Genomic DNA, 17857 nt, shown 5'->3' with positions numbered 1-17857 from the left:
GGGGGGCTGCAGAGCGCATTGCCTTGTCTTCATGTGCGGGTGTCAGTGATACAAACATGTACCGATGCTCGGGAGAACCGAGGACAGCTACACACCAGCATCCCACCCACTTATATTATATAACAAGGCAGTCACAAATGCTGTACACACCCAGCAAAAGTGCGTGTGGTTCATATATACGGACAATGACCCAATCAACAAAGGTGAGCTGGGATTAACCGACATGCACAAAGTCAAACACAAAGCATCTTGTGAATAATTCAGCTTCATCTAAGAGGTCATATAGCTCTGCTGGCATCCATGTCAACAGCTGCAGAATATGAGGGAGGAAAGGCGAGAGGAGCGAGCAACAATAGGTGTCGATAGAGGAGCGAGAGAGAGGGTTCATTACTTCATATCTAAACTGTGAGGATCACAGAATTAGCTGTTCGGTGCTACATTTGTCCACAAGTACTATTTCATTTAAAATGACTGAGGAGTAAATGTTAGTGTGAATATAAAAAGCTCAGTGCTTCCTTCCACCAAGACACAATGCCTAACAGCATTAGGCTTTGAGCTAAAAGCCCACACAGCCTGTCATCACTTTATAGCCCGTTTAACACCTTCAAGTTGACACAGACTCATTGTGCAGGGTCATCTGCCTCCAGCTGAGCTGCTGCTGGTAGCCAGCCAAGACCCAGCCAGGTCCACAGGGAGCTCAGGTTGCAGCAAAGCTACTGTGGCTCAAGGCAATTAACGAACAAAGCGCCTCATTCTATAATGGATGATCAAAACTCTGGGCCGTGCATGTATGACAACTGATCCCTCCTTTATCCGCCGACCAAGAGACGGCCTGGCCTCTGAGGTTCCAAGATTATAGCTGGGTGGGGTGGGGGTTGGCAAGATCAAACAGTTTTGGAATGTAATTGGACAAAGCAAGACGGTGCTTTACCAGCCTCAGTGTTAACCATTCTTTGTGGAATTTAGTGGAGACAAAAACGAAAACATGCAGTTTTCAGTACAGAGAAAATAAAAGCAGACACATAAATTCTTGCAGAAATGTGTAATATTTACCTACAAGAAACTGTAGTGTTACACTTTAAAAAAAAATTAGGGTTCTTAATCAGTTTACTACAAAAATATATTCTAGACTGATGCTAAAATACCCAGCATTCTGAGACACAGTACCAAAATATTTCCTTGTAGGATCTTATGAGCAGCCCATCCTAGTTACAACAGGCCCACAGGTACAGAGTCGCATACACTGTATATATTAATATGTCTGACTATATTAGCTTACAGTTACATTCCTAAATAAACATTCATTGCTGGCATAAAATATTTTTTTTTAAATGACTGAAAACCAGACCCCACTAAGGCCCACAACTCCCTCCCCCCTAAAAAAACAAACAAAAAACAGCATTGCGAGATCTGCAGTAGTGGAAAGGACTGCCCTAGCAGCATAAAGTGGTAAAGTAGTTTGTAATTCTAGTACTAACTCTTAAAAAATTATGGCTGAAACATATACAGTAAGATCAGTGTGGTTCAACATAACATCAAACAGATTTCTATATGTTACTCTGATAACATTTCCCTTGTATGGAAGCTCATTTATGCCAAAAACAACGAAACTACAAATCCACCTACATTTTTAAAGGTCAAAATTAGGACGTTTTCTAAAAATTACCTTTACTATTAATACAATAATTAAAAGAAAAACATAATCACGTTTGAGTCAAACTTTGTCAAGTAATTACTATGATGTGTGAACAAAAATACTTTTAAAACTATTAGGTACTAAACAGATGCATAAAGTATTACTTGAAATAAAAATACATTTAAAAAAGGATGCAAGGTCACATTAAGTGAAAATTATGATTTGAATAAAAACCTAAATTCTGTGAAATGATTGAGAGTAATAACGGCTGAGTTTAACCTGAAAGTAATCTTCACGTAGCTCATAATTTTAGCATAAAAATGTTTTTGACATCACTTACATTACCTTTAACATCAAAAAGTACATTTTAATGTATAATCTCACACATGACTATGTATCTAAGGAAATTTTCAACTTTCCATCCGGCACGTTGCTTTTTGGCAGAAATTCGCTTCCAATGTAGCATCTAAAAGTTTCTTCGAATAAACACAAAAGAGGCACACATCACATAAAATTTAGCTACAAAATATTTTCATCTTCATTATGCAAATCACTGTCAGCCTTCTTTCTAGCTGAATGTCCATGTAGAGAGATGAAGGCAATGATTTGACCACATCAAATGGTCAGTATAAATATAAAGGCTTTTGGATGGATGTCAAGCTTCAACGAGGGGCATCAACGAAAGATGCTGGCATTGAACTGTGGCACTGGTCACGCGTGAAAGCATGTGCTTCATGAAGCTTTGGGTTAAATGGTTGTGACCATGCTGTGGATAGATCTGTGTACAGTGTGTGGTCTGTAGGCACGGGTGGTGTCTGTTCCTTCACCCTCTGTCTGCGCTGTTAGCCTGTGCTGGGCAGACAGGTCCTGCTGCCGCGTCACAACAAGCAGAGTCAGTGGGAATGTTTGTCACTGATGTGAGGGGTCAAAGGTCAGTAGTGTTTCTTTTGTCGGCTGAGGAGACGACTGCTGATTTGGGGCTACTATATGCTTCATACACATCAACAAGTGAGTCCTGTCAAATAGAAGACAACATGCAAACAACATATTAGTGCTGATTCAAAACTCCCAATCATATTATATAATATCAGTAAAATCCTTCATTTCTCACCTCCACTGTAGAGCAATGGTCCTCAGGCTAAAGCACTCTTCACATTATTCTCCGAGAACAACCTGATGCAAAAACACAACAGCTGCTATCAACATGACTGGTTAAGTGGGACCCAGAGGGACACCAGTGCTCATTAATCCTGGGTGACATCAGGTCTTTGCAACACTGCAGTTTTTCCTGCAGAGATGCTGTTTTGGATTGGATTAAACTGTACAGGTTTAATTTAAGGTACGGTACATCAAATGACTGATGAGAGGCTCATACTCACATCTGGTCTGCTTCTAGAGACTTCTGGATTTCCTGAAGTACTTCTGCAACAAAACAACATGATCGTAACTATGATGTCAGCGTCTCACACTTCACGTGAGACCCGTGTAAACGGTTCAGTCACACAGTTCAGGATACAGCTTGTCGGGTCAAAGCAAAGTGTACACTTCATGCTTAATGTTTGTTCAACAATGCTGTGAGCTAGTTCAGGTTCCCAGCCTGCTTATATGGGTGTGTCTGATGACAATGGGAGTAGGAAGCCGACAGTTAGACCAGTTAGAGGAGGCAATACGTGGTGCAATTACAAGAGAAGCCAGTCTTTAAGTATACAGTACCAGAGGGACCTGTGGTGTTACATACTGTAACCACTTCATAGTTTTAATACACTGGATTCCTCCACTACTGAGTACTCACTCTCGTCATTCAGCAAAGCATGCTCCATAACACGTCTAGCTGCACTTTCTGGAACACACAGGCAGCAGGCAAAGGACTCGTCAATACAGTCAGCCACAAACAAGGTGACAAGTAGCACATAAGCACAAGCACAGCTTAACAACATCAAATGGATGGCTACATTTGAACATGTAGTCTCCCCTCAGCCAAAGCAGATGCATGTTTTACTTTGATGTTGTCTCATTGGCCCTGAAACACATTTTACCTGCATCCTCACTCTCATGCCTGGCATTCCTGGAAAGACGGAGACAGTAAAGACAAATGTTTCAATCTCATCAAATGAGCAGTAAGAACCTCCTATAAAAAAAGCGCAGAAACCTGCTTGTACCTTTGAGCAGATGAAGCTTTATTAGCATGTGGCCTATGTTGAGTGGAGGGAGCAGAATATTGAGGGGCTTCCACCAAACAGTGAGGCTCTACCAGGTTGCGCGTAGACAGAGAAAACCGTTCAAACTCGGATGGAGAGATCAGGTAAAAGCCTGAAGAAAACAGCACATGGGAGTTTTGAGCGGTGCAATCACACCAAGGTGATATTCTAGCAATAAATAAGTGCATATAGAGGCATATGTTTACCCTGGCCATGCTTGGTGAAAACACAGGAAGCAATGCCACTGACGTCCTCGCGACGGATGCAATTGTAGTGGACCTGCAGTTTGACGCCAGGCAGCGACACCACGTGGACGTCGCCCTGATTGGTCAGAACCATGAGGCCACTCTCGCCGTAGTCCTCCGTGCGATTGCTGCCAAACCAAGCGACCCCTGCTCTCCGTACTCTGGAGCCATCCACAGCAGTCAGTTTCAACTTCATCTTGGCACTCACCTTAGGCAGGGTGAAAACCTAATGACACATGAACATGATTAGCATTAGCATTTAAATAATCTGTGGGCTAAGACGATAACTTGTGTTAAATGAACAGTTTCCTGACCTTAAACTGTTCCTCAGATATGACCAAGAGGTGGTGTGATCCATGCATATCTGGCGAACGAGCCAGATCATGGGCTACCTCTAGGGGCTCAGGGAGAGGAGCACCATGACCGTCCAGCACCACAATACCAACAATAGGAGCCCGGTGCATTAGCTGGATCTCTTTAGCTGGGCAAGAGGACGTAAAATTGATCCAATGTAAAATGGCTGACATCACGACCAAAAACAAAAAAAACAATTGCCAGACAGTTTCTTACCTGGCTGTGCTGTGATAGGTTCATCTGCTCGGTGCTCTACGGAAGGAAGACGAAGCATGTACGCAAACACACAGCCACCGTTTGTTCCTGCCCATAGGGAGGGTGTGTTGTGAGAACCTGTGAAAATGACCAGAGGCGTTAAAAACCCGAACAACTCTTCATGTTATTTTGACTCATTCGGGATTTGAAGGGAACCCACTGTCTGAGAGGAACGTGTCGGCAAAGTACAGAGTCCGCACGAGGCCAGTGAAGGAGTCGTCTGAGGAGCGAGCCTCGATCTTCCTCTGGACAGGAGCCAACTCCATCTCTGCCAGCTCAGCCTCCAAACGAGCATTTGCATCCTGAAGCTGCTCGGGGGGGAAAAACCAGTGGGGAGTCATGAGAGAAATAGAAAATTGTGGCCCTCAATTATTACTCTGTCCCCTTAGACAATCACATGAAGTACAACAGAGAGCTGTACAGCTACCTTTGCAGCATTGTTGACATGGTGTTTCCTAAGTGAGACTCGGCTGCGCCTGATTCTCCTGAAGGACTGGCGGAGGGATTTCTTTATGCTCTTCACCCTGGACAATGGACCCTCCATTGCAAGCTGGTCACTGGGGTTTAAAGTACACCTAAAAACACAAAATAACCGTTTAACAGCTAGAAAGTACAGTATATCAATGCAACAAAGGGGCACTGGGTTAGTGAACGCTCTACACCAGGAGGTGGCAGTAATCTGGCTAAACAAACTACAGAACTTCATCTCTTTTTCTGCGCCTCCTTACTTGATGAGGATGTTGTTCTTCTGTTGGTAATCATACACGGCAAAACCATGGCTAGTGCCAAAAGCCACTAGCTTCCACTCTGAATGCAGGGTGAGGGCGGTGACTACCGCAGGGGGCTGGCACTGGACCAGAGCCAAGGGCTGGAAGCCTGGAGGAAACAGCACTGGATCTTCTCGAACATCCAGCCGAGTGTGGCCCTAAGCAAACCAAGGAAATGATTTAAAAGTGTAACGATGGTTTGATTTCCAGAGCATTATGAGAAACGTGTTTGTGCAGTATTCCAGCCCGTACCTTCCAGCGAAATCCTTCTTGGCCCTGCAGCAAGTCCACAACTTTAGCCTCTATAGTGTGCTCTGCCGCCTCATCATTTAGTTCCAGCACCAGGATCTACAAAAACAAGACACAGTAGAATAAACAACAAAAGAAGCCGCACCATTCTGGCATCAGGTGACAGTGACCGCATCAAAAGCAGTGGAACAAATGTTTCTGGATAAAAACATCTAAACCATTTAAAATTGCAAATGTTTAATATCGATAGATCTCATTACGCTGCTAATGGTTCAGGCATTACAAGAATAGGGCTAATTATCTTCTCACCTGTCCAGCTGTACCTGCTACAGTCAGATAACCACTGTATTTGCAAAGATGAATCTTCTGAATCCCGAGCCTCGGGTCGTCACTGTAGGGGTCAAAACATCCAACCTGCACAGTACAGTAAAGAAAAAAAAGGTGACAACAGATATTTATTATTTGTTAAACAAATCTCCTCTAGAGGCAAAGTATTTTACCTATGAACATTTTCAATGCTACCGCTTTAGTTTTTTCTATACATTCTGCATATTTACATTATCCACACACACACACCTTTCTGAACGGCGGCCATTCTCCTTCCGTGCTTTGGTTCATGTTATCGTTTGGATCAGTGTCTGTGTGAAACACTGCAGAGGTGCTCAACTTGTACATGGGATACAGACAGACCCCCGATGCATCCCAGAAGCGCACTGTTCCATCCTCGTGCCTGCACATACAAACATATTTTTAAGAACATTCAAATGATTTAAAGCAAGTCCAATAGATGGTTTTGAAGTTCAACCGACTGACCCTGTGAGCAGCAGATCTCTCTGGGGAGGATCGGAGGCCAGGTTTTGGCCTCCTGTGATTGGCCATGGCTGCATGACGAAGGGGAAATTAAGGTTTAACAGTAATACCAATGTAATGCCTCACTGCATTCAGATCTAGTGCTGCATGCCATACACGATGAACAGCTCTGCAGGAGATTCTTTAACTGTATACAGATGTCTGCAAGTGTTACAATTGTCCTACTGGCCTGTGCGATTTATTTCAGAATCTGGGACTCTTTCAGCAAGCGGTAAAATATGCTATTAGAAGCGTTTTTGACATGACAGTGGAAACCTTCCTGACATCTGCCCAGGACGTACCTTTTTAGAGTAGTGCGTGTTCTGCAGGTCTCCGGCAGCGATGACTCTTTCCCACAGTTTGAGTGGGATGGCGGAGACGTGGTGGGAGCAGGTGATAGCGGAGCTGTGGAGGGGAACCAGGTACGGCGTCTGAATGACTGGCCAGCCCTCGGTCTGTAGGTCGATTATTACCAACTCCTCCTCTACCAGGACAACTAGTGCACTGGGCTCTCCTGCAGGAGAATAAAGCACAGTTAATAACAGTAATAATATAACACACAACGAATGGTCCTACTCCTCTTTGCTTTTCTCCTTTACACTCTATCACAATTTTCTCCTGATGTGGAAAAATTCTCAGTACAAATATATCAAGTTTGCTTTTACTGTTTCATAACCTCCCCTTTTGACAGTCGTTCAAACATGTCACATTGATCGACCATGCTTTAAGGTTTGCAAAGATGACACATGATTTCAAGGAGTTTACACACTCACCAGCATAATAGAATCAGTTACGTCTGTTTGTTTACATACAAACAAGAGAGCAGCTTTCTGGGAAAAGTCCTGTTGTAGCTGGAAACTGTTTACATTTACATCATGGATACATGTTTGTTGACAGCAGTCCAGTTACAATGACTAATACTTAATCATCTACTGTGAAAAGGCTGCATAAGCCTATTAATAAGAAAATCCCACACAGTTAAGCAAAGAATCAGTTGTCCTCACTTGACCCTGGTTCAGTGTTTGAACTCTGATGTAATACAGTATCATAGTTACACAGAAATTGTGTATTGTGCCCAACATGTCAGTTGTTGTGTGACGGGTGTTGCCTGCCTGCGCTTCGTGGTCCATCTTTTATGACAAAGAAGTCAATGATTCTGGAGGTGAAATCCAGCGCCACGTGTGTTTTACTGTGGATTACGGTGATGCAGTGTCTGTCCCCATAACTGGCCCGTGGCATTCCGCCGCTGAACAGCAGGAACGGTGGCCTGTACACACACACACACAAACAGAGGGAGATTTAAAGTTCAGTTTGCCCAAAGATTAATGTGTAACAATTTATCATTAAAAGCAAGTGAGAAATTCTGGACAAAGTGAACCCACCCTTCTTTCGTGGGTAGCTGAACAATTTTCGAAATGGCCTTGCAGGGGAAATGTCCTTAAAAAAAAAAAAAGAAATACAAAAGAGAAGTGAGAAAAGCATTTCTTAACCACTGTTACCATAACTGTCCTGGGGACCGTTTTTACTCCGTACCATAAGGAATGTCCGATTTCTCTTCCTCCTCCTCCTCCTCATTCCCGTCTTCTCCGCCCACCATCCACCGACAGTAACTTCCATCGCTGTGTGAACTCAGAATGTACTTCCCGTCATCCGTCCACCATACGCTTTCGAGTTGCTATGATTCCATAGAAATCACAGCAATTATTCAAGTTAAACAATTACTACACCATGGCAGTAACTGGGAGACCACTAATTTCACCACTGTTACCTGTGTGGCAGGGATGTGCTGGGTGGCACACAGTTTCTCCAGATCCCATATGACCATGAGACCCCGTCCATAGCCAATAACAATCTGGTCTGGGTTAACTGGGTTCTCTTGTAAAGCCTCCACATGTTCCAGATTCCTGCGGCCGATGTAGTCTTCTGGAACACTGAAGGAGACAGGGGAGTTAGGGTAAAACAAAGAGAAACAAAGGAATTTTAAATGGATGGTCCCCGTTCATGCTGCAAACCGTTAATTACGTGTCTATTAACAATAGCAGTGATGCCACGAGAGCAGTGAACTACAACCCGCTTGTAATTACTAACCTATTGGCGACTTGGTCCAGACTGATGTTCCTTTCTTCCAGCTCTCTGAAGCCAGGGACTTCAACTATGAAGACATGGCCGCCTTCTGTACCCAACAGCAGCAGCTCCCCTGACGAGTGGGGCAGCACTGCTGTCACACTGGTCACACTTGGTGAGGCACTGAGGACAAGATAAGGGAGCAATCCAGAGCATGCCATATCAAGTGACACCAAGTGACAACACCAAAAAAAAAAAAAGGGAAACGTGTACCCTTTATTGAAATTATAAAGTGTTATTTTTCTTACCCAGGGGGTCCAGTGAGTGTAAAACGTCCTATCTCCAGAAGCTCAGACTGTCCTTTGTGGGCTCTTAAAGTCCACATGTGCAGACTGTTGTCATCCAGCAATGTCACAAGTCCAGCCTAAAGACAAAATATAAAAAAACAAAAGGTTTCCCCTATTACTGCAGTTTAAAACAATAACCGTATCAGAAGTTGTCGGCGGACATGCATTTATTCCTTTATAATGAAGGGGTGACGCTGCAGAGTGTGTGAGCTGACTCTACCTGGTGGGGCAGGAAGTGCACCTGTGTGACAGCAGCGTTTTCTTCGTGTAGACCCATGAACTCCACACCCGGAGCTCCGTACCTGAGCACTGGTCAAGGACAGACTGCATTTATGGCAACACATACCACCAGTGTGAGTGACAGCCAGTCACTTCATCCACCATTGTTTCAATCAGCTTGCTTCACTTAATCTAACATTTATAATTGCTACTAAAATATCAGATCAAAACTGGCTCTCATTTGTCTCAATCTACAATTAATTATCGTTATAAAAAAAAAATAAGTCCAATGTATAGACAACATTAGTGAGAGAATGACCCATGTGTATGCAAAGCAGCATGTTTGTTTCTCAATGGGGAGAGGCAACACACTGAGAATGACGGATAGAGGTGGAGGTGTTGAGCAACACCGTGGGAAAATGACATACCTGAAGTGCTTGCTCATGAACTGCAGACGAGCATTAGCGTCTAGCACTAGCGTCACTGCCGCTCATGAGCACTTCCGCCTTCAAGTTCAAAAAACCCTGGAATTTCTCACCAGCGACCTAATGCGCCCACAAGCTGAGCGAGCGTGAAGGATACAGTTTGATGGCACCAGAGCGGGTGCCGATGGCCAGCAGCTGCAGCGATGCGCTGTAGCCCAGAGCGCTGGGCTGGTGGGGGAACCCATGCTCCACTGTCTGAAGGAGCAGAGGGTGAAACTGGGTCACGACCTCGCCGACAAAACCAGGATGAGACCAGAACAAAAGAGGCTGCAGATAACTGCAAACCAACACGAAACAGGAAGGACTGCAGATACTAAACTATTATCAAACCCACATTTTACTACAGAGTTTTTTTTTCTCCTTATCTTGTTACTACTGTCTGTGTTTACATTAGAGGTTTTAATTCCACCAGGATCACTCTGGCTTTATAAAATGACATTTCCTCCATAACAATTGTCTTTTAGATTTAACAGTACAGCCTTGTCTCTGGCCCTAACCTTCCAGTCACCTGCCTCACAAAGAGCTGCTTTGGGGTTGACTTGCCTTGTTGAACTGAAAGAGCTCCTGTTTGATGCGCTCTCTCTGGGACTCCTGGCCATGTCGCCTGAGCCTCTTCATTCTGTCCCACTCACCCACTCTGCATGGCGAGAGACAAGAAAAGAGACAAGTGTTTACAATGCAAACATATTAAGGTGAGGACTATTCATTTTGTAAATCTGACCAGACAAGTTTTTAGGATTATAAGAGAATGGTCCAGAGGAGGTTTCTAACCTAGAAAATGTACAGTGTCTTCATCAAAATGTAGCAGAGCTCCAGAGGTGTCATAAATAGTTAGCAATGGAGTTTAGGAAGATGTGGTCAGATTAAGAAAGGAATATGTTTATGTTTGCAACGCTCAGCAAGCAGCTGCTACTTCAGCAGCCAAAACACATACAGTACTGCTGGGCCTCCCACACGGTGGTCAACAACAGACAACTGCTAATCCTATTATGTAGGAGGGTTGGAGGCAAGCCCAGCTGCCACCGCGTGAGAAGTCTACACGCGGGACAGGTCACCAGAGATATGGGCAACCAGTCTCGCTTCCATTCACAGCAGAGGGAGTTTAACCCTAACCGCTGGTCCATACAGGAAAGAAAGAACATCCAAACTTGACCCAGTGCATAGAGTCCACTGGAGGTTCAACCCAGTGACCTTCTAGCTGTCAGGCAGAAGTGATGACACTATTAAAGGGGCTATGTGTGATATGAGGAAAATGCAGATAACATATGTTTGAGAATAGCAGCGATCCTTCACATCATCGGGTTTAAAATGATCACCTGTCAGTCAGTGAACGCGGTTCCTGCCACTGTAAGAGCACTGTGGCCCTTTGTGTTACAGTTCTGTCATGTCTGAATGCAACCATTGTTAGGATCAACAAACTATTGTCTGAATGACAAACTGCACTTTAACAGTGTCAGCGTCCATGATAAGCAATATGTGAAATCTTTCTTATTCTCAGCGGCCTAATAAAGAAGCACCACAAATTATGTTAAGTCTTAATATTTTTTTAAGACTGTTGGAAAAACTGAAATACAGACACGGGTGGACGCCTTAAAGGAAAGACAATTAATGCTCAATCGGGGCAAAACTAAGACACCATTGTTTGGAGACGTGTGTACACACACACAGCTCAAACACCTGTCACACACACAAGGTGGTTTCCACAGAGATCACTTGAGAATAGAAAGAGAAAAAGGACAGGAAGTAGTATGAAAGATAAAAAAAAAAAAAAAAACAGGAAGCACAGAGTGAGGACACCTATTAAAAGACCAAATTCATCAGTTGTACACTTGGTAGTTAAGCCTCAACATCATACAGACCTAGTGACTCACTAATAAAGGAAAGGCTCAACTAATGACCTAATGAGCAGCACATGAGCCTCAGAGCTACACTGGGCGGCACCCTGTTCTGTTAACTGTTTGTTCCTCGATGCCACAAAGGTCTCGAGGGACGTTCCAGTTGCTCCTATCCAGTTTAGTCTCTGGCCCATAGGGGCCAGAGACTAACGTATGTTCAGACGCAAGAACGTCTGACTGGGTCCCTCTTTGCTCCCATCTTCTCATGTGTCTTACACGTGAGGGACTATAACAGAAAGGAAAAAGCAGAGGGAGATGTGGCTGAAATCAAGAGTCTCAGGAAAAGGCAGCATGTTTTACAGACAGAGATAAAAAAAACACCACTCTATGATCCATAGAGTGTCACAAGTCTGTGACAAAAGTCTGGGCCGTGAGTCAATTTTCCGCTTAAACCAGCTCTTTTGCCTCAGTCCAAATTGCACCCTCCCATCAGCTGTGTAGCGTGTGTTAACTCACTGCTGGGATGTGCCAGGCATCTCCGACTCCTTTAAATAAAGAGTCAAAGCTTCTATTATGGAGAAGTGATAGAGCTGTAACTTTACTCTAATTGTATTGATGTTTCCCCAACCTCTGGCATCACACAGAACTGCTCTAACGCTCAGCCTTTTAACATAAGTGGAACAGCGGGGCAGTGATTGGTGCTGCTGCCTCTCATGAACATGCACCTAATGTGTTTCCATGTGGAGCTTGCCTGACCAAGATGTCATAAAGCCCAACTGGGACTTCTGTCTTACTTACTCTGCATTTTCCCCATAAATCCTGATGAGTTAGCTTCAGGAATTAACCATTAGTATGTCTCTTAGACCCAACTCTAACTAAACTACTCAGAGGATGAACCTTTAATCATTATCAAGTCATAATGTAGGACACAGTTTTACTGCCTCTGTTTAACTCAGAACATCAAAAGGCTGGCTGATAAAAGGCATTCCAGAATGTAGGCACTGTGCCATGATACGACAGTGGCAATATAACATCGCCCCAGCGTTTTAGGTCAGGGAGCCAACAACTTGTCACTGCAGCTCCCAAGAGGTGCTCTTCAGTGGCAACCGCATCGCTTCTTACTGGCAAATTATACCCAGGGTGTCATAGCAATGCACAGCACGGTGGCGTTTGGCAATTCAGCTCCGACACCCTGCTCTGTCCAGAGCTTTAATTATTTAAGCTTCGACAGTGAGGCGAACATGTGCAGAAAGCTCAGCAACTTACTGTAACACATGTAAGCACAAATTACCCATTCGCTACACAAGCTTGTGTAGTTTCTACACTAGCTACTCATCAGGAGACAAGCGTGGGAATGAACATTGCAATTATGTGAAGTGCAGTGGCGAGACGGTCTGTTCAGACAGATTATCCGCCCCTGGTGCCCTTCACATCATGCCCCGACATCTTCTGGTTGTGGTCAACATGAAGAAACAATGACTATCTAACAAGACGAGTGAACAAGGCCACTTTGATTTGGGAATGATGAACCCGACCATAATACAGTAGGTGAGTGATCACAGTTACATGAGGACAGCTGAGGAACAATATTCAAGTATTCATCCTTTATCGCAAACATGGGTGTAGATAGATGTAGAAGAGGTCACAGCTCGTTAGGTTCTATAAAAAAGGTACACACATGGTACATGACCTGTATACCATAATATCTATACTGAATCTCTGTACAGACTAATGTGGGTCTTGCGTATATGTTTTGACTACATGTGCTATGTTAGTCATTACAATCACCAAGTGAGGGACTTTTTGATTCACTGTATGGACACATACAGTGAATCCCCATTATGTCACCTAATGCCTGACTCAAAGCATTTACCTATTCATTAATGTGAGAGCTGTTACCAACAATGATTAATATGCATGTGACTACTTCCTCTGTGGGTGGATACCAAAAACTGAACCCCCACTAAGTCAACTGCATGGGTCATTGGTTTAGGCACAAAACCATAGCTTTGATGGTCTCCATTTTGATTGTGCGATTGAAATATGTATCAAAAATGCCACATTTAATTAGTGTCTAGCTTGTCTTAACCATTGGTTCCAGTTGAGTTTTGGTCCATGCTCTGACCCACTAATCAAACCATAAGGACACAACTGGCTATTAAGTACTCTACAACAAGTCCCTACATTAAACTGAAATCTTCTATGTCTCAAACGCAGCCTTGTTATTTAAAGTGTGACTTCTTCCCAGGGCAGGACTTTCTGTTCCACATGATTTTAACATGAATAAGGTCAAATCAAATATTTAAAAAGCCTGATCAGCCTGTGGTTTGGCCTACACTATGATCTACTGTAATGACTTGGGGCTATTACCCGTCATTCCATTATTTTAAAAAGACATTTTTTACCCATTCTGAGGGGGAAAACCAGTCAACAATATTTTTGCCAGCTAACAGGTTTGTGCATGTAGCGTTCACACACAATTCACTCAGTTTTACACCAAAGGTTTATATTGCGTACTGCAACTGATTCTGAACAAGGTTACCGTGACGGGAAGTACTCGACGTGTTGGTTTCAGGTTAATCACGGCTACAGTGTGTATGGCAGCTGCGCTGCGACACGTCATAGTTCTGCTCTCAGGTATGAACTTCCTACAAATCCAGCTTAAGGGAGGAAAATGTCCCTCTGTTTCTCAACAGTTAATTCCTAGGGAACACAGTCTCTTTCACAACACTGTTTGATCTACCGTGAGCTCATCTCTGAGCAAGATAACAGACAATATTTACCCTCGATAGCAAGCAAATGCTTTATTGACTCTTGTGCAGGTCACATTCTGAATCTTAGCCTGTAGGCAACATGCTGTCCCTGCTGTCTAGTGCACCAGGCTAGAGAGCCTTCGCTTGTTAAAGGCTGGCTCATTTAGAGAGATGCTGTTTATCTTTCACGCCACAGTTCGATGAGGTCATCAAATTCCCAACATATATAACGAGCCATCTAGGTCTGGAGGGGAGTGAGTGGAGGAAGAAAATGCACAAACACGCGCCTGAACACGACAATCTCCAGGGGAGGACAGCTCACCCAGCAGAGCTACCCTGTGGACCGAGCCTGTCAACGACATACCGCCTCACAGCGAGAGCGAGTGGCCAGGAAATGCGGGGAATCCAAAACATTTCACTTATGGATTTGTGCAATCAGCAGCTACGCCAGCACTTGCTGCAAGACAGGAAAAAAGGTACAGACATAATTAACCCCTCCCCGAGTGACGAGTGAGTAGGTCATAAATTAGGAAACTGACACTACAATTTTAACAATGGGTGACTGGCTGGCTTTTCACACATTCAACCGACACACATTATACTGTTGATGGATCACAAAATAAAGAGTATCAGGGAGACCTGAGCAAGCGATCAGTGTTCTCGGTTGTGGAGATGGAAACAAGTTTTGCTCAACACCAAACAATAGGTTAGGGCTCGGGTAATCAGTGGGTGCAGTAAGGAGGCAGCGAGGGGACATCACACAAGCATGAAGTGTGCACTTAACACTTAGCTAAGCACTGCTGAAAACACGACAAACCACTCTTTTTAGATTTTGGGTGGGGCTGGCAGGATATCATATCTCCCACTGACTTGCTCCATTTCCTGTAACCAGAAGCGTGTAGACAGAGAGAAGGCGAAGGTGATCACAACACACTGTTTACACTAGTAATGCTAGAGCTACTGACTGGGGTAATCGGGTTGTGCTTGAATGAATTTCACCGCAATTCATTCATTTAATTCTCGTGACAGGGACTTGACACATAAGGAATCTGACAGTTTCTTGACAGGGTTTCCTGTCATGTTCAAATTCCAGACAACTGGATACATACTTTCTCTAAATTTAATCACTTAGGAATACTTTAGTTTAGAATGCAAAGTATGACAACACAGAAATCATCATCATTAAGCTAAAAAGGTGTTTTTGTGTGCTGTAAACTCTCTCGAGCATGGGGATATTTCTACTTCCTATAGCACAAGCCAGCCACACACAATTATGTTACCTTTCTTATAATGTGAATCAAATAAGTTAACAGTTAAACTTATAGGAACATGAGTCAATTTGAAATTCAGAATGAAGAAATGCCTCTTTGACATTTCACCAGCATAAGCTTAGAATTCCCTTTCCTGTTCAAAGGTTACAAGGTTTTCTTTTTTACTAAGACATGGTAGGCATTCGTGATAAGATGGTTTCTATAAGCCCATCTGTCTATCTGGCTTGCCCTGCACTGGGAGGGGGATTAATTATGCCTCCAGTTTCAGGTGGACCTGACCACGCAGGTTGGACAGTGCCAAGGCTACAGGGAACAAAGGCCTTTTGTTTGGCTACTCTTGCTCTGATGCAGGTGGAGTTGAGAATGAAGGACTGGGTGTTCTTCGCTGACCTGTACGGATAATGCAACATTTTTGTTACTTGTGGTCAACAGCCAGTGAACTGTGTAACTTTTCAGTGTAAAAAAAAAAATGGCTGAGATAGATATAAGAAGACACTAACCAACTGACATGCATCATACAGGTCAGTGTTACAACAAAACCTGCTTTGGTTGAACAGACAGTATGACACAAGGTTGCTTTTGTAGACTAACCTATTATTTTGCTCCATATCTTTAATTTTGACCTGAATTCCCCTTTAACTGGTCAGACCAGTTCAACGCTTCTTCCTCATACAACACCTCACCCCCCCCTCGCCCCCATCCGTTCCCCAAACAAACCGATTACTCATGCTTGAAAACCAGACCGTTGACTCAAGAGCATACCTGGCTAGCCGACACACCTTGCTGTGATGTTAGCTAGCCTTAGGGTGCTTTCACACCAAACTCCGCATGGTGGAGTTTACTTGTACAGTGTGGCCAAAAGCGGGAGGGCACAGGAAGCAGAATGGACTGTAAACAAACTGGGGGAGCCTGCGTTGTTATTGTACAAGTGAGGTTAATTTACTATATTTGATGTGTATGATTAGAGTTTTAATCATACGCGTCACACTCACTCCCTTTAAGCGGCCTTCATTACACTCCACTGCTTTTATTCTCACATCTGCCACTAACAAACATTTCCTGGATGAGGTGTCAGGATTCAGACACACTGGAGTTTTGACTATTTTATGGGTGAACGCTGATTACTGTTACATAAGTTACACAGATACTGACATGTTCTCCTCCAGACCCAGATATAAATGACACACACGGAGCTGTAGCTGCTGTTACTCTCGTGTGCTTACGCCCACTTGAGCACGTTGATGCACCCGGATTCACTGTTTACTGTAAAGTTAGTAAAGTACAGTTAGCAATCTAACAAACTGTTTAGTCAATCAACAATAAAGCACATTCTTAATGATCCCTGCACTGAATGGTGTTGTTTATACTTCTTTCCAAGACTAATAGGCGTTTGAAAAGTTTACTTGGGTACGTAAGGATAGAAGCAATAAACACAAGCACAAATAAGATAAATTAAAAGTACAAAGAAACTTCTAAGTGTAAGCAAGTAAAGTATCGTCAACTCAAATATATTGATGGCTGTTTAACGTATTGTTAACACAAAAGCCTCTGATTATTGACTGGAGCATGTTTTGTGTTAAATAGAGCATGTCTAGTTCTACGAAATGCGCAAATTAGCTTGCGAACAAGGCAAAACTAGCCACCTTGAGATTCCCCACTCTCCACTTGGATAAAAGGGGAGATTAGCCAGCTAGCCGCGGAGAGCGACTGGAGGAGGGATGTCTGGTTAAGCAGACAACTTTAGCTAGCTTCAGGTGGGTGTGAAGAGCGGTTGACATCTGCCGCTCGTTACCTGGCTCGCAAGCAGGAACCCGCTCTCTGTAAACCTGAAGTACGGGCCCACCTCCCCAAACCTACCTGGGTCCAAACGGCGGTTGCCTAGCTGTTGTCCACTGTTTACAGCCGCCGGAGACGACTCTGCCTCCGGCTGGAGTCCGGCGTTTTACTCGGTTACAAAGTCTTTCCTTGTATAAAGTAGATTAAAACAGGCGAACCGGAGCGGACTACTTACAGGATTCAAGTGACAGCGAATTTCCCGGAGGAATGTGACGTGTGAGGACCGACTGACACTCTAGTCCTCTTTCTTTTCCCACCGCTGCAGCAGTAGCTTCCGTGCTTCCTGCTAGGCTAAAACTTCACTGCTTTGCTGACTCCGCCCTCCCGATGCACGCGCGTGCACCCCGCGAGGCTCCTGCAGTGGATCCTTGTCGCCTAACGACAGCTCCTGCCCCACTTCCGCGTTAGCGCCACGAGCCTGCGTGGAACAATGTCAAGGGATTCAGCTAACGACTTATGTAAAGGAAGAAAATTCTCCACATTCTTTTTAAAAT

General features: G+C 44.0%; 1 protein-coding gene across 3 annotated transcripts; it reads right to left on the bottom strand.

The window, feature by feature from the left end:
- Positions 1 to 1027: 1027 nt before the first annotated feature.
- llgl2 (LLGL scribble cell polarity complex component 2) lies at positions 1028 to 17759 on the bottom strand. 3 transcript variants are annotated; one of them, XM_055504501.1, is made up of 27 exons: positions 17539 to 17759; positions 10208 to 10305; positions 9766 to 9859; positions 9185 to 9266; positions 8926 to 9041; positions 8642 to 8800; positions 8322 to 8484; positions 8087 to 8228; positions 7936 to 7990; positions 7666 to 7820; positions 6856 to 7067; positions 6518 to 6585; positions 6281 to 6434; positions 6014 to 6118; positions 5708 to 5803; positions 5417 to 5613; positions 5116 to 5263; positions 4849 to 4996; positions 4650 to 4766; positions 4394 to 4560; positions 4041 to 4305; positions 3796 to 3946; positions 3673 to 3701; positions 3429 to 3476; positions 3016 to 3058; positions 2748 to 2809; positions 1028 to 2651 (listed from the first exon to the last, which is right to left on the bottom strand). In XM_055504501.1, exons 2-26 carry the CDS (start codon positions 10284 to 10286, stop codon positions 2770 to 2772), a joined length of 3033 nt encoding a protein of 1010 aa, XP_055360476.1. In that variant the 5' UTR covers positions 10287 to 10305; positions 17539 to 17759; the 3' UTR covers positions 1028 to 2651; positions 2748 to 2769. The 3 variants fall into 3 exon arrangements, with proteins under 3 accessions (XP_055360476.1, XP_055360478.1, XP_055360479.1); XM_055504503.1 differs by lacking the exon at positions 17539 to 17759 and adding an exon at positions 17385 to 17532; XM_055504504.1 differs by lacking the exon at positions 3429 to 3476.
- Between the last annotated feature and the right edge of the window lie 98 nt (positions 17760 to 17857).

Source organism: Betta splendens, chromosome 19 (assembly GCF_900634795.4).
Source record: "Betta splendens chromosome 19, fBetSpl5.4, whole genome shotgun sequence".
NCBI lineage: Eukaryota > Metazoa > Chordata > Actinopteri > Anabantiformes > Osphronemidae > Betta > Betta splendens.
Note: the sequence above shows the minus strand (reverse complement) of the source record. Positions and strands in the feature narration are given on the sequence as shown.

Excerpts from the sequence above, each read along its gene's own strand:
- llgl2 (XM_055504501.1), bottom strand. The coding sequence starts at position 10,286 with ATGAAGAGGCTCAGGCGACATGGCCAGGAGTCCCAGAGAGAGCGCATC. Across the intron at positions 8,801-8,925 it reads ACACTCACTGGACCCCCTGG|TGCCTCACCAAGTGTGACCA; the intron begins GTAAGAAAAATA and ends TCTTGTCCTCAG. Across the intron at positions 3,059-3,428 it reads TGCTTTGCTGAATGACGAGA|AAGTACTTCAGGAAATCCAG; the intron begins GTGAGTACTCAG and ends GTTTTGTTGCAG.